Source organism: Acinonyx jubatus, chromosome A1 (genome assembly GCF_027475565.1).
Source record: "Acinonyx jubatus isolate Ajub_Pintada_27869175 chromosome A1, VMU_Ajub_asm_v1.0, whole genome shotgun sequence".
NCBI lineage: Eukaryota > Metazoa > Chordata > Mammalia > Carnivora > Felidae > Acinonyx > Acinonyx jubatus.
Window position 1 is genome coordinate 117,328,011 of NC_069380.1, and position 16,366 is coordinate 117,344,376.

General features: G+C 41.5%; 1 protein-coding gene across 5 annotated transcripts in view; it reads left to right on the forward strand.

Moving 5' to 3' along the window:
• ARHGAP26 (Rho GTPase activating protein 26) overlaps window positions 1-16,366 on the forward strand; it is a 421,808-nt gene that overhangs the window by 208,265 nt on the left and 197,177 nt on the right. For all 5 annotated transcript variants that reach the window (XR_008298473.1, XM_015063297.3, XM_027042557.2 and 2 more), the window contains exon 12: window positions 16,075-16,111. Coding sequence is in view for 4 of the 5 variants with exons in the window: in XM_015063297.3 (XP_014918783.2) it covers window positions 16,075-16,111 (37 nt within the window). In the remaining variant the exon portion in view is untranslated. The remainder of the gene's footprint in view (window positions 1-16,074; window positions 16,112-16,366) is intronic.

Genomic DNA, 16,366 nt, shown 5'->3' on the forward strand with positions numbered 1-16,366 from the left:
ACATTTATTGAATACTTGTCCTCCTTTTACAAATAATTTATCCTTTGTCCATTTGTTTTTCTATTGATGTATTTCCTTTTCTTTCATTGATTGTGAGAACTCTATGTATTAGGGCTATGAACTATATAATGTACCTTATCTTTGCTTGAGGCATCTACATTCTGAGATTAAATACTTATCTCAGATTTGTTTGGGCATCAAAACAGTGTAAGGCAGAGATCTACCCCGATTTTGTTTCCCTCCATATGATTATTGTTCCCTTAGCAACATTATTTCCAAGCTGATTTGAAGTGCTCTAAGATGGTTTAAGAAGCATAACAGATTTTTAAGCACGTGGAGAATATAAGAGTTAGCTTCTGTGAAAGAAACTGCATCAGCTGCCATGCTTTGAGACATTTTTTTTTATGTTTATTTATTTTGGGGAGACAGAGTGCAAGCAGGGGAGGGGCAGAGAGAGAGAGAGAGGGAGACACAGAATCTGAAGCAGGCTCCAGGCTCCAAGCTGTCAGCAACAGAGCCTCATGTGGAGCTTGAACCCATGAAGCGCAGGATCATGACCTGGCTGAAGTCAAATGCTTAACCAATTGAGCCACCAGGCACCCCTCAATTTTTGTTTTTTTATGCCTGACACACTTCTGGGGAGTGAGGAGATTTGGTCCCTGTGTCTTGCCCTGATGCTGACTGCTGAACCTTTTGGAATGAGAATAACTATAAGTGTGCAATTTAATACTTAAAATGCTGGTAGACAGATGGCAGTTTACTCTTCCCAGATTTGAAGGGTTCTCTAAGTCCTAAATTCATTTTTAATTACATAACTTCTTTAGGTGTTAGGATTGGAACTTACTAAGTTAATGTGAACCGAGCCTAGCATGTGCATTGACAGCACTTTAAATGTCCTTGGTTTATAACGTCATTCATCAAGTGTTTATTGGATGCCAGCTATGCTCAAGGCCCTCTGCTGTCCATGGGGATAAATCTGTCACCTTGCTATTATTTCACAGTGGAAATGATGAATGTGAGGTATATACACGGTACTTTAAAATAGAAGAGATGATTTTAGACAAGCAGTTGGAGACAGCTTCATAGAGGAGGCACATATGGGTAGGGCTTTGAAGGATAGGCAGAGCTGGATGGAAGGGCTCTCTTGGCAAGAAATGTAGGAACGAGGGTTCTTAGGAAAGCATGGGGCAAGTGTAGGAAATGCCAGTTGTATTTGGCTAGGGCACGAAGGTTGGGTGGAGAAAGGGGAAAGTAAGTTAGGAAATGTTGGGGCCAGCTTCAGAGGCCTCACATAGAAATTAGGACATTATGCTGTTAGTGATGATGTGACTGGAACAGCTTTGGAGCAGAAGTGATTTCAGAGCTGTGGCCACGTGAAGGATGTGTTAATGAGGGGAGGAGGACGAAGTTAAACCAGTTCAAATGCATTCCAGGCAAGACTCCCCAACAGGAGTCTTGGGACTGAATGGGAAGGAATGGATGTGACCATCATTTAGAAAGCAAAGTACAGTTACTCTCACTTGATTAGCTGTGAGAGTAAGAAGACAAGACCTAAAGATTTTGGGTCCAAGTTACTGATGGAAGAGTCTTGCCGTTACCCAAGATAGTGATGATTAACTACTGTTTACTGAACCTTTACTGTGTGCCAGGCACTGTGCCAGCTGCTTTCATGCTAGTGATAATTCATCCTTTAGTTTGGGTGGAATGATCCCCGTTTTATAGATGGGGGCATTGAGGCACAGAGAGGTGTCACAACTAGAAAGGACAGTTGCTATGTGAAAACAGGTTGTGTATTTTCTACCCCCTATGAAACAGCCTTATATCAGCTGACTACAAACAAGTTCTAATTTCACTGCTGGTTCACAGTTTGAAGGCGTTTCTCTCTTCCATTGTCTCAGAAACCCTTCTTGTTGGTGTGAAGAGGAATAGGTTCTGGGTTTGAGGTTCAGGGAAATTCCCAGGTGGAGATGACCAGCAAGTAGTTAGAAGTGGAGGTGTGCTGCTCAGAAAGCCAGAGGGAGGTTGGGGTTGTATGTTTAGAAGTAGGTTGCCATTTGCATAGAAGCATTTGTTGAAGCTGTGAGAATGGGTGAAATTTCTAAGTGTTGTTCATAGGAAGAGAGAGCGTGTTAGGAGAGCCAGGGAAGGAGATTTAGGAGTTTTTGGAGTAAGTTATGGAATTTTCCATGTATATGGCTGGTCGAGTGGCAATTGGTAAATCTACCCACAACCTAGTAAAGTTGAACGTGCACAAGTCTTGCAGTGGTCATTGTTGTAACTACTCAGTTCTGCTGCTGTAGCACAAAGCAGCTGTGGACAATATGTTAATGGTTAAGCATCACTGTTTTCAAAGAATCTTTGCTTAAAAAGCCACGGCAGACTGGATATGGCCTGCAGGCTATAGTTGGCTGACTCTGACTCAGGGAATTCATACACATGTACAAAAGGAGACCAGTGTAAAGGTTGTTCACTGTACTGTGGTTTATAATAGTGAAAAATTGGCAATAATCTATATTGTTCATCTGTCCAGAAATGGATAAGCAATGGCTTATTCATTGAATGGAATGCTTTACAGTGGGTAAAATGAATAAATTTGATCTGTGTGTATCAATGTGGATAAATCCCAAGAGCATAATAGTAACTGAAAAAGCAAGTTAGATACATACGTGGCATCATGCCATTTATGTACATTTTAAAAACATAAAAGAAATATGCTGTTTATGGACATGTATACACATAGAAGTATTCAAACAGGCTTAGGAATGGTACAACACCATCTGTGGGTAGAGGAAGAAAGGGACAGAGGTGGAGCTAGGGGCTATGATATTTATTTAGTTCCTTAGAGATCTCAGTTGGAAACAAATTTAGAAAGCTGCCAGTATCAGCTCTATCTGCATCATGAGTCCTTGGGTGACTGTCAAGTGTGGGCTTTTTTTTTTTTTTTTTTTTTTTTTTTTTTTTGTATTTTTATGTATGCTGAAAATTTTTCATTGGCTTATGTTTGACTGTGTACATACATACACAGTTGATCCTTATTATTCACAGATTCCATATTTGTGAATCTGCCTACTTGCGGACATTAGTTTATATCCCTAAATCAATACTGGTAATGTTTTCCTAGTCTTGGTGATATGCACAGAGAATGCAGAGAAATATTTTAGTTGCCTGACACGTGTTTCCAGCTGAGGTTGGACAAGGTGATATACTCTGCCATCATGTTTGAGCCCTCAGATTGTAAGTAAGTGTCCTTTTTGCTATATTTAGCACCACTTATTTTGTGTTACTGTGTTTTTTTGTTGGTGATGACACTGTTTAAAATGGTCCCCAGGCCTAGTGCTGAAGTTCTGGCTAGTGTTCCTAAGCATAAGAAGGCTGTGATACTTATTACAGAGAAGACACCTGTTAGATGAGCTTCCATCGGGCATCAGATAAAGTGCTGTCAGTCAGGATTTGGGTGTTAATGAATCAACAATATATAGGATAAGGTGTCTTTAAACAGAAACACACATCAAACAAGGTTATGTGTTGATCAGTTGATGAAAATGTTGGGACCAGAAGCTTGTGGGAACCTAACTCTGTGTTTCCCATAGTCCCATATTGACTAATTCAGTGTTTATGGTGACTTTAAAGAACATAACCAGAGTGAATAATAAGAGTTGACTGTATGTGTGTATGTATGTATGTATGTCTGTTTTATTATTGTATATTTAGAATTACATTGCATTTTCGGTTATTTTATACTCATATATAATATTTGTATGTAAATAGTTTTTTTTCCCAAGTTAAAAAAAGATAATAAGCACTAAATAGAGGAGCCTGCAGAGTTGCTTGGGTTGCATGGCCGGGTAGGGTTCAGGAGAGGTGAACATTTAAAGGACACAGGCTAATTATATCAAGTGCTGCAGGAGAGGTCCCGTAAGTAGCTTTGTTCTGTGTTTACCTGTCGTGTTCTCCAGTTCAGGTCGGAAGTAAGGCATATCCTAATCTCTCCTGTCCTCCAGTCTGGAGGGGGGACCCCTGTGGGCTTAGTTCTCCCAGTTACCTTTGGCTTCTGGCTGTGCTTGTAATTGAGCTTGGTGGCTCTGTGTATGCCATGCTTCAGCTCTCTACAGAGGAAGCAAAGGAAGCTGGGATTAGGCACTTTGTGCTTGTGATGCCGATATGCATAACAACTCCTTAATTCCCAGTCAGCTTTAAACTACATTGTTCAGTAAGCTGAGCTGGTCTTTGGTCAGCAGCCTTCTCACCCTGCTTCCTTTTCCTTCTGTCCTTACTCCTTGTTCTAAGTTTGCAAGACCTCATTCTTTTTTTTTTTTTTTAATGTTTATTTTTGAGATAGAGGCAGGGAGTGAGGGGGGCGCATGAGCACAGTAAGGGCAGAGAGAGAGAGGGAGACAGAATCTGAAGCAGACTCCACGCTCCAAGCTGTCAGTCCAGAGCCCAATGCAGGGCTCGAACTCATGAACCATGAGATCAGGACCTGAACCAAAATCAGATGCTTAACCGACTGAGCCATTGTCCCTACAAGGGGGCCCCTACAAGACCTCATTCTTAACCAGTTGTCAGCAGTCCCCAGTTTAGCAGGTTGCTGAAAAGATACAAGGTGTGACCCTCCCATTGTGTATGAAACCTATAAAATGAATCGAGTCTTGACTTGAGCCCCTCAGGACTGAAAGGACTCGTTTTTGATGGTAGGATATGTTAAGAGTTAGGCAGTGGTGGAGTCTGGAATTTAAAAAAAATTTTTTAATTGTTTCAGGTGTCTCTTTTGATGGATTAGGAAATTAAGATCCAGAGAGAGGGAGAGTCTTAAGATCACACAGGTCAATGGCTCGTCAAGACCACACACTTGTTAGCTCCCAGGGCTCCTTGCCTCTTCAGATTGAAGTGTGTAGGTAGCCATGTGGTTAGCCATGTGCCCTGAAAGTTAGGCTTGATCAGATAGATAAATAGAGAGAAAGAGAGACAGATCTTTATAGAGCTCATTTACTTACCCCTTTGTCCTGTGAACTGAGCATGTAGGGAGCACATAGCAGTTTTGTTAATAGTATAAGGACCCCTAAAGGTTATATGGATCGACTCTGTATGACAACTTTCTAGGAGGTGAGGAGAAGTGGAGTGAGGTGATTAGTGCTACTCATGACTGAATTTGTATTTTAAACCATTGAGTTTCAGATCTGGGCTGTGACTCAGAAGCACCTATAAATTATGTTTACAAACTAGGGGAACTAGGGAAATTAATTCAAGATGAACCATAAACTTTAAACATAAAAACTGTCACTATGAAGTTTGCAGAAGAAAAAACATAGTGCAAAATGTTTGTTGTCTTTGTCTGGTGTTAGCAGAGATTTCTTAATAGGATATAGAGAGCAATACCTCTACAAAAAAGAATACTTTGACTTTAAATTTGACTCTAAAAACTTGTCCTTATCAAAAGGTACCATTGGGAAAGTCAGTTGGCAAGCCAGAGGATGGGAGAAAATACTTGCAGAACATGTATCTGACACAGGACTTATATCCAGAATGTATAGAGAGCTCATAAAACTCAGTAATAAAAAGGACAATTCCACAAAAGACTTGAACAGAGGCCTCACAAAAGAAAATTAAGAATGTCTAGTAAGCTCATGAGAAGCTCATCACCATCATTAGTTATCAGCAAAGTGCAAATTAAAACCACAGTGAGATATTCCTATATACCCACCAGAATGGCTAAAATTAAGACTGCCAGTACCATGTGTTGGTGGGTCTGTGGAACAGCCCGAGTACTCGGGCACGATTGGTAGGAGTGTAAGACAATCCTGTTGGAAATGAGATTGGCAGTGTCTTGTTTAATAATAAAAAATTCATACCCTATAACTGAGCAATTCCATTCTTGGTTATGTACACATAACATAACAGGTTATGTACATTCCTGGTTATGTGCACATAGAAATGAAAGCCTATGTCCTCAGAAAGACTTACACAAAAACATTTGGAGTGTCTTCATTTATGATAGCCAAAGACAGGGAACAACACCCTGGGTGTCTGTGAACAGGAAAATCAATATACAGTGATATAGTCAAATAATAAAACAATACTCAGTCATAAACAGGGCCAGAAGTATTGATTTCATGCCACAGCATGGATAAATCCTCAAAATTTTATGCTGAGGAAATAGGACAGCCATAAAGAGTATATACTGTATGATGCCGTTTATATGGTGTTTAAGGACAGGCGAAACTAATGGTGGGTGCACACCACAACAGAACAGTTACTGCACGTGTGTGCAAGCGTGTGTGTGTGTGTGTGTGTGTGTTGGGGGGCTCTGGGAGAGGGTTGGAGGTAAAACTGCAAGAGGCCTGAGGTGATAGAAAATTTCTGCCTTGATCAGGGTTTTTAAGGCATGGATGTATGAAATCATCACAACTCACTTAAGAGTTAAAAAAGGACTTACCTTAAAAAGGCTGATAAACCAATATTGAACTTTAGTAAATGATAAGGGTACTCAAGTGCTTAGATGAGAAGTGCTGATGTCTGCAACAGTTTATAAAAAGAGGAAGTTGGATTGGGGCGCCTGGGTGGTTCAGTCAGTTTAGTGTCCAGTTCTTGATTTTGCCTCAGATCATGATCCCAGGGTCATGGGATCGAGCCCCATTTGGGTTCTGTGCTGTGTGGAGCCTGTTTAAGATTCTCCCCTTCTCTCACTCACTCTCTCTCTCTCTCTCTCTTCCTCTCTCTCCCTCTCTCCCTCCATTCGCCTCTCTCTCCCGCTTGCACATGTGCTCTTCTTCTAAAATAGAAGAAAAAAAGTTTTCAAAGTCAATGTTGAGACTAGAGCGTGAATATGCTGTTCTGGCTGACCTGGCCTAAGTCATACTGTCTGTCTACCCTTCAGAGTCAGAGGTGGCATGACCTCTGCCTGTGAGGGAGAAATGTGGACCCTTAGAAGGAGAGCCAGGGGTACACTTGCCTAAACACGAGTGAATGAACACTGTGGGTAACCAAAACACACAGCATCATTTCTAAGAGCTCTGCTGGTCCCAGCCTTACCCTTTACTCCAGTCGTTGTGCAGGAAATCCTATAGAATCTTGATAAACCTCCTCCCTTTGACACTGTCTGAAGATAAGAAAGGGCCTGGTGTAATAACATATAACCTCTACAGAACCAGAAAGGATTCTAGAATCGCTCTTTCAGTTTGCAAACCCCATTCTGCTCCTTGAGTGTTAACAGGAAAATAACAGATTGCTTATGTCATGGAGCTGAGGATCTCCTCCCCACCAGCTCAGAGCAAGAAAATCAAAGTGAATATTTCCAGAATCCATTGCTGCATATGCTGGGTTGACATCAGGGTTTTTTCCTAGATTAGGGGTAGGACCTGTATGCGAGGAAACTTGGCTTTGAGTCATCTATCTAGAAATGCAGTACTCTGACCTCATAGTTGTTTCTGTCAAGGAAAGAAGTCACCTGTGTTTCTTTGGGATAAATTTGCCTCCTGCCTCTCAAAGAGGCATTGTCGGGATTAATTTGATCAGTGTAAATGCCACTTGCTTGAAATTGTCTGAAGGAAGAAGAGAATGGAAGTTGAAAGGAGTGAATTTTGTGCAGTGACTCACTGTCTGGCAGTCCTTTCTCTTGGGCAGGGCCCTGCTCTGGAAGCAGAACGTCACAGGCTCCTACTTTGGGATCATGTGTACTGTACCAAAGAATTTCTCATGCAGTTTCCAAAGCACAAAAGAACAAGGTTCTCTCTGCTGCTGATGGAGCTGTGTCACTCTTTCCAAAGGCATGGAGGGGGTGTGAGGGGGGCAGAGGAACACAGAAAGACATTCTCTGTTGAAGATTACAATTTTTGCCTGGCGAATGGGGAGGTAGAAGCTTCGTGCTGATGGGCTAGTGGTTTCATACCTGCTTTTTAATGCTACATCCGTGTAAAGCCCGGAAATGTTAAAGGCAGAAGACTCCTTGCACTGTGATCTGACCACATCCTACATACGTGTCAGTTCATATGCCATCTACTTAATGTCGTGCATTTGATATCGAGTGAGTTTGTGTTTTTTATTTTTTTTTCTGTTGCCCTTAAAATTTTCCTAAAATACTTTTCTTACTTGGACATTACTTAGATTTCATTTTTCCTCTTTTGCGTCCAGGTTTGTTTGTATTGGCTGTGACTCCAGTCTTGGGTTGAAAGCTAGGGAAGTTGCTTATAGGGGTTTTCAGGATTTCTGAATATGAAATTCAAGGAAATTGCATAATGTTGCAGCGTTTCCTCTTCTTGTTGCTCACTTGTTACTCAAAATACAGTAGTTTGTTCTAGAAGCTTGAAGGAATTTGGCAGATCCTACCCTCTGATGGTCTTTTGTGGTCTAGAGAGTCAGTGTTATCCTGATTTGAGGCCGAGTTTTTCTTGAGGTCAAACAACGCTTCCTGAATTATAACTATGGCAACAGTGTTTATATAACACTCCAATCATAGGGCTGTCGGGGAGGAGGAGTACGCATAGCAATCAGTGTTAGTAATTCCAGAAACATTGCACTCCTGCTTAATTTACCAGGACCAGAAACAGGTTAAAATAGATGGCCCCTCTTGGCTGGGGATCTGGGTATGACTGACCACTTATATGCTCTGGGAGGAACAGTTTCACCCTTTCCCTTAAAATGATGGGAGCTTGATTTGAGATTTCTCACAGGAAAGTATGTTAAGGGCCAGTGACACTGACAATGTGAAAGCATCACTATAAAGATAATATTCTCATCAAGGGCCTTATGACCCACTTCTAACCCACTGAGAATGACCGGAGCAATGTTCTTCCTTTGTCATAAGCTCCTTATCCCTCAGTCAGGAGTGACACAGGGACCCCTATAGAAGTGTGAGATGGAACTAACTGGTCATTGGGGATTTATTTGCAGATTAGAAATAATGGAAGAGGAGGAGGAATTGTATTCTGAAGAATTAAATTGCTTAGAATACACTGTCAGAGCAATGAGAGGCCAAAGCAGTAGAGTAGTCTGCAGCCATGAAGGCAGGAAATCTTTGTGGCAGGAGCAGAAAGGGAAATAGCATTTTTGAGCACTTGCAGGTACTGTGAGGCTATTTGAATTCTCCCAATACTCCATCAAAGTATTATTATTTAGTTCTAATTTACAATAATAAAACTTATTCAGAAATGGTAAATCGCCACGTGAAGGCATGTAGCTAAAATGTGGTAGAACACCACTCTCCAGGGCCGCACACTTCCTGGCCACCACCCTCCTTCATCTGATCCCGGGCCACTTCCCCCAACCTAGAAATTTGAAGGCGTGTACAGGTGGAAGAGAAGACTCACAATAATTCAACCTCAGATGGAGCCTCATTTGTCAGCCCAGGAATGCCCAGGGCCGCCTTCTAGATGAAGTAGAGCTTAGTCTTGTATGTCACAATGACATTGAGCCAGTCGCCTTGCTTTGGTGGGCCATGAAGAGCTCTTAACTGTCTGTTACTTACATCCCACTAGTATCTGCCTTCTTAGGACTCGACCCTGCCGCTCTTCTCTGTTCAGAATAGTAAGTCTTCCCATTCTTCCACATGACAGCCTTTTGAATGTTTGAAGACTAGTATTGTAATGGCTTGACCACAGCCAGAGCTGTGGTTGAGGAAATACATCTTGGAGTAGCAGTGTGTATGCCGGTAAGAGCAGAAGAAGAGCAGAGCCACCAAGACCAGGGAGAAGGCCAATGTCAGAGTGCTGACAAGATATCAAAACCTGACCAATGTCAGTAGAAAAAGAAATGGGAATGAGGAATAGATTTGAGGAATATGATCGTGATAGAATTGATCAATTGGTTCTGGTGGCTCCTCAAGGAGAATGAAAGTGGTATCCACGAGGAGCATGGATGCTGGGAGGAGCAGCAGGTGTCCAGAACACTTTATTTTCCCCAGTCTTACCGAGGAATTACACAAGAAGTGAGCCCGCTCTATCCTTAGGTACAAAGCAGCAGGGAATGAATGGGAAAGAAAGTTCATTTTTCCATCATCATTGTTACAATCGCGTTGAACAGCAAGCAATCATTTGTATTCACTGGTATGCTGGTGTGTTTGTAAGCAAAATGGCTTGAGGGGCCATCAGATTGTCTATCCACTTGGCTTCAGGAACACAACCATTTGGTCATAGTTTGCTGGGCCATTTTCCAAGAGACTGCTTGAGCCTGAGGTGCCTGTGTTTCATAGGTGCAGGGAGACTCGATACTATGAGGTATAGGAACTCCTTCCTTGGCATTTCACAAGTTCCTGGTGACACCATAGCCTCTGAAACGGTTAGCAACGATTTACTGACACCGGTTGGGGGTAGTGCTAACACGGAGCAGAGAAAACAGATGGCTCTGTGAGGAGTTTTGATAGCCTCACCTTAAGCCAAATAATGTAAATCTGCTTTATATTGCCTTGTAATAAGTCCTGAGTGGTACACTTTGATTCTTCTCTAATGTAGAGATTGCTGGTGCATTTGCCAGGTGTCTGAAAGAATGCTATATGCTCCCTCAACAGTGATAGATCTAGCTTACCTTTTCTACCAGGTCAGTGCATCAATGCATTGTCCTCATCAACTCCAACATGGGGATTAAAAAAAAAAATCAGTCTCTCTTTTACTCTTCTCCTCAAAAACTGTTCATCTAATCAATACTTATTGAGTGGCCTGCTGTATTCTAGTTACTGAACCCTCTTTACAAATAATTCTGCAGGGTGCAAGAGCAAGGTTTTCACATTTGTTCAGGAGGAAGTCGTTGGGAAGAGCCGTCAGATAGATTGTTATTGGCTTCGCTTTCAAGAGAGCCTCCCTCAGCCAGCAAATGTGATACTGGGAGGAGTGGAAAGGGTGAGCCAAAGGGAGCGTTGCTAGGTGAGAAAAAGACAAGCAGCAGCAGCCGCCATTTGATTTCGATTCTCTCCAGCCCATCAGGCCGTGGTGACGAGAGGCACACTTGTCACGTGAGGAGGGGGAGCCCGTACCCAGCTCCAAAGCTCTGGCCCCTCTGGACGCTGTTGAGACACATCCTTCTTTAGTGAAAGCTATTCAGACTGGCTTTACTCTCCATGCTTCAGATTCAAACAGTTCCTTCTCCTACCTCTTCCAGTACAGCTTGTGGCCCACCATGAGAAGGGTGTCTCCCCTTGATGTAAAAATGCATGTAAGTTTCTGAGTGGCATTCCGCAGACCAAAGGTGTCTTACTAGTAACTGCTCAGAAGCGGCACTTAAAGTTTCTAAATTGAGCCTGTTGATCGAGATTGACGAGGATTCCAGCGAGATGCTGTGCTAAGAATTCTGTCTGCCACACAGTCCTTGGCAAGTTCTCTGTGTATGTGCTCAGAGCTTCAGGGAAGATGTTTTTTGGGCATCCTAAAGTGTCTCAAGATGGTTGTGGCTTTCAATTACTGCTATACTTGTATTAATTGGAAGTTGGTAAAATTACTGTTAGGTTTAAATTGGGTGGAAGTTTTGTTCTTACATAATGGTTGCATTGTTGACTTTGTAATTACTGCTTAGCTTCTTTTGAGTTTTTTGTTAATTGCCAAGGTTTTTTTCCCCCCTGGGAAGGGGAACTGAGTGGGGAAGTTGCGTGAGGTTGTAGTTAAGCACGGAATCTAGTCTAGAGGACTCTGCCACTTGTTAGCTTTGTATCCTTCGGAGCATTATTTAACCTTCATAATGCTATAAAGTAGAGGTGGTGGTAGTGCCCCACAGGCTTCAGGACAAATTAAAGTAATTCATGTAAATGCTTGGTATGGTACATGGCCCATAATTTGTGGTGGAAAGTGGTTGGACAAGACATGGGTGGTAGGTGGTTATTTTATATTTGACTGCTATTAAAAAAAATTGAGAACCTGTTGCTCTAAAAGTTGGCTTTAGATCAAACTTTTTTCGTGTTTTCCTTTAGTCCTTTAATTAATTTCAGTTGGTTGAATTAACATGCTAATGAGTCCAGTGTCACTGGATCCCTCAAACTACACCCCCATCCTTAGCCTTCTATACCTTGGGGGGTAAGTGTGAAGGGAAGGAAGGAGAAGGATGATCGTGATAGTGGTGAAATTTCATGTTTATGGAGTGTTCAGTGGGACATGGAATTGTGATAAATGTTGTATATCTCTTACCTCATTTAATTTTCACAGCACTATTAAGAGGTAGGAAATGTTAATATCCCCATTTTACAGGTGGCAAGATTGTGGTTTAGAGATGGTAAGTGATTTGAGAAAGCATGTTAACTGATTCAGTCTTCCTTGGAGCCGTAATTCACCAACTGTTTAGTGACTCATGTCCCTGTGAGTTGATCCAGGACAATTATGTTCTGTCCTTTCGAGACCAAGGCTCTTGAAAAGCTTCCTTGAAAGCTTATAAACCTGGGATAATTCTGCTAATCAGTTTTAAGAGAGAAGCCATGGCCAAAGAGACCTTTTATTTCAGGGAGCTGTCCTTAACTCTGTGCTTCAGTCTTAGACTAGTAAGTAACTATGAGATCTATGGAAGAAGGTTTCCCCTGAACTTAATACAACACTGTATGTTAATTATACTTTAATAATAATAATAATAATAATGATAATAAAGATTTTCCCAGAACAGACTGTTTCTAAAGGGTGAATTGCACGCCCTTATCTTGTGTCAGTATGAAAGGTATTTATGAACCATAGACTACTGGTTTTGCTTGATAGTCGTGTGCATTTGCTGCTGATTGAAAAAGTGAACAAATATTGTAACCTCCGTTTAGAGGCAAGATAGAATAGGAAGCCTCCCACTGGCTTTCTGTCCTTGGACAAACTAACCTCTCTGGGCCTCAGGTTTCACATCTGTGAAATGGGAATAATGCTAGTACATAAGCCATACAGTGGTTAAAAGGATTCAGGTTCCACATCTGTGAAATGGGAATAATGCTAGTACGTAAGCCATACAGTGGTTAAAGGGATTCAGTGATGTGTGTGGTACTTGGTAAATTAAACAAAGCCATCCCCACTTAGTGCTATTACCGTGCTGCCATCTGGCCTGTGAGATGGTGAGGCTGTTCTCCCCTCCCCCCACCCCCCGGGGGCCTTCCCTGTCAGGCCATGTAGTCACACGGTTCTGGCAGGCATGGTTTGTTAGCTTTATTTCAAAACTCATTCTCTTTGCCTCATTTACCAAAGTAGACAGAGATTAATGGCCTGGCCTCAAAGGATCGGGCAGCACATGTTTCTGGCACCTTTGGCTCATTGATCACGCCTCTCCAATTTGGGGAATGCTTGGGTGTTGTGGGCAAGGGCCTCCTGAGACCCCAGAAAGCTTGAAGGAATGTAATTTAGTGCTAATTCTCCTCCTAATTAAGGAGAGCTAAAAGCCTTGAATTTTGTTTTCCTTTCTGGATTTTGCCACTAATAAACAGGAGCTAGTTTTTCTTGGATGGAAAGTTTAAATGTAATGGACAGAATGAATTGATCAGGGGTGGCCGAAAAAAAACACTTGACAAAATAGAGTCTCTTTGCTTGCACTTCCCTTACCGAGCTTTTCAAGGTTAGCGAACACCATTCACCATGGATTGCTGGTCCTAGCTGTTAGGTGGCTACCCGCTTCACTCACAGATGAAAACATCTTGGAGGATCACCTTGCTGTCCTCCGCCCCAGAGTCATCTCCCTCCCTTCTCTACTGTGCACTGATGGCTTGTTGCACTGGTCTTCCTCCCCCCTGAAGGCCATGTGCCAGGATCACAGTCTTTTGGCTCCTAATCCTTAGAACTCTTTTTTTTTTTTAACATTTTTTTTTTAAATTTTATTTTTGAGAGACAGAGCATGAGTGGGATAAGGGAAGAGAGAGAGGAGACATAGAATCCAAAGCAGGCTCCAGGCTCTGAGCTGTCACCATAGATCCCGACACGGGGCTCGAACCCACAAACCGTGAGATCATGACCTGAGCCAAAGTCAGACCCTTAACTGACTGAGCCACCCAGATGCCCCTAATCTTTAGAACTTTTAAGCATAAAAAGTGATGCCTTTTCATTTGCCACACAATCTGCCTCAAGTACAGAAACCCTTTTCTTTAATTTTTATCCTCCTGACTTCCGAATAGTGTCTGTGCCTCTTTAGTCTTCTTTAAGAAATCAATAATAATGATGGATTTATTTGTCTTATTTAGAGTTTGATCATTCAAAACCTTCTTGGTCGACTTGTTCAATTTACAGATAAGGCAGTAGAGGCCCAGACCTGGTGATAGCTTTACCCAAAGACAGAAGGCAACTGAGGGGCCAAGTTGAAAAACTCTTGACCAGCCATACCCACCCATACTTGGCTAGCAGATGAAAATCACTTTTAGAGTTTCATGCCTCTCTTTTTCGAGGTGCTTGGTCAGTACTTCCAGGGCTTAAATAAGTGGTTCTCAGCCATGAGTAGCCATCAGAATCCCTTGAGATAGATAGATAGATAGATAGATAGATAGATAGATAGATACATACATACATACATACATACATACATACATACATATATGTGTACATAGTTAGGAAGGCCAACTTTACCCTATGCCTTTTCATATATACAGAATCATAATCACCAAAGAAATATTTGAAAAACTTTGATTCTATCCCCCTCCCCACCCCCCACACACACCAAAGCAGAGGATTTACCTTACTTAATAATGTCACCATATCAGGGATTGGCAAACTGCCCTACAGGCCAAACCCAGCATATTATCTGCTTTTTTTTTAATTGCCTGTGAACTAAACATGTCATTGATAGATGAATATTTACAATTGATTTGATGGGAATACTAACTTTGACCTCTAATTAAGTCCATTGTTATCCTCCCTGTATAAAACCAATAAACAAATAACACCTCATTCTTCTGATTCGTGGATCTGCATTTTGAAAAATTACATTCCTTGGAAAAGATACTCCACATGGCCAATCTCATTTGAGAACTACTTACTCTAGAGAGTTATTGAGCCAAGCATTTCTGAAAAGAGAGCCTCGAAACCTTAATGGGGATTTTTACCTGCAAGGAATATTGTATCTGTATTTTAAAAACATGCTATATTTAAAATTTTGTCAACCAAAAAATTTGTGGAAATTAGTTTTCTCTCTTATTGAACATGTACCTACATAATATTGATTTTTGTCTCTTGGCCTACAAAGCCTGTTATATTTACTTTCTGACTCTTCACAGAAGAAACTTGCAGATTCTTGCAATATGTCATTGTCTGTTTTCTGTTGGAGTATTTTCCCTTTTTCTGTATTGGAGCACTTCCCCTTTTATGATTTCTGTGAATCACTTAAGGGTTTTATATTATGAAAGTAGTATATTCTCCTTACAACATTCAAATTTCAAAAGTATATAAAGTAAAATGTGATTGGCCCCATTCCCTATTGTTAATACTTAGCAGTTTATAATGTATCTTTTTCCTGACTATGCCATTTACTAGCTATGAGACCTTAGTTAACCTCTCTGTTTCAAATTCTCCATCTGTACTACAGTGATAACACTTCCTACCTAACAGAATTGTTGTGTAGATAATTTGAGATAATTCATATGTATTTCTCAGCACCTTGCTTGGTTCACAGTAAATGCTTAATGATTGTAACTATTTAAAAGTTTTCTTCTTTTTAATTTGTATACACACATAAATTTTTTTTTTTTTAAAGAATATGATCTTTGGGGGCGCTTGGGTGGCTCAATTGGTTGAGCATCCAACTTTGACTCCAGTCATAATCTCATTGTCTATGGGTTCAAGCCTCATGTCTGGCTCTGTGCTGACAGCTCAGAGCCTGGAGCCTGCTTCAGATTCTGCAGCTCCTTCTCTCTCTGCTCCTCCCCCCTCACACTCTGTCTTTCTCCAAAGTAAATGTTAAAAAAAATTTTTTTAGAGAATATGATCTTTTATTTTTTTACAGTAAAGTTCCACAGGTGATTCTGATGTACACACAGTTGAGAACAGCTGAAGTGAATACTAGGCAGTAGATGATTTTAGAGGGGATTCATATTTGGGGCCCACAAATTGCCTTCCATTTTACAGCACAAATTACGGAAAGGGGCAGGATATAATTTTCTTCGTTGAACCTGGGATGGTATAAAGTACACACAAGTAAATGTTTATTTCTATTTTCCAGGTCTACAATTCGAACAAAGACAGTCAGAGCGAAGGGAGTAAGTATGTCCCTTGGATAATTTCCTACAGCTGGGGTTGGGATGGAGCTTTAAAAGTTGCTGCTCTGGGGAAGAGCCACCAGGGGGTGCTGTGGGCATGTTGGGTCTGCCCCTTTCCCCTGGCACTGTGTGAGGTGCTTCCACACTGACGTACTAAGTCAATGACTCCAGGGCATCCAGTGAGCTTGACTGGCAAGGCTGTAATGACACCTTGCATTATATAACCCTTCGCACTTTACAAAGCATTTTCATGTA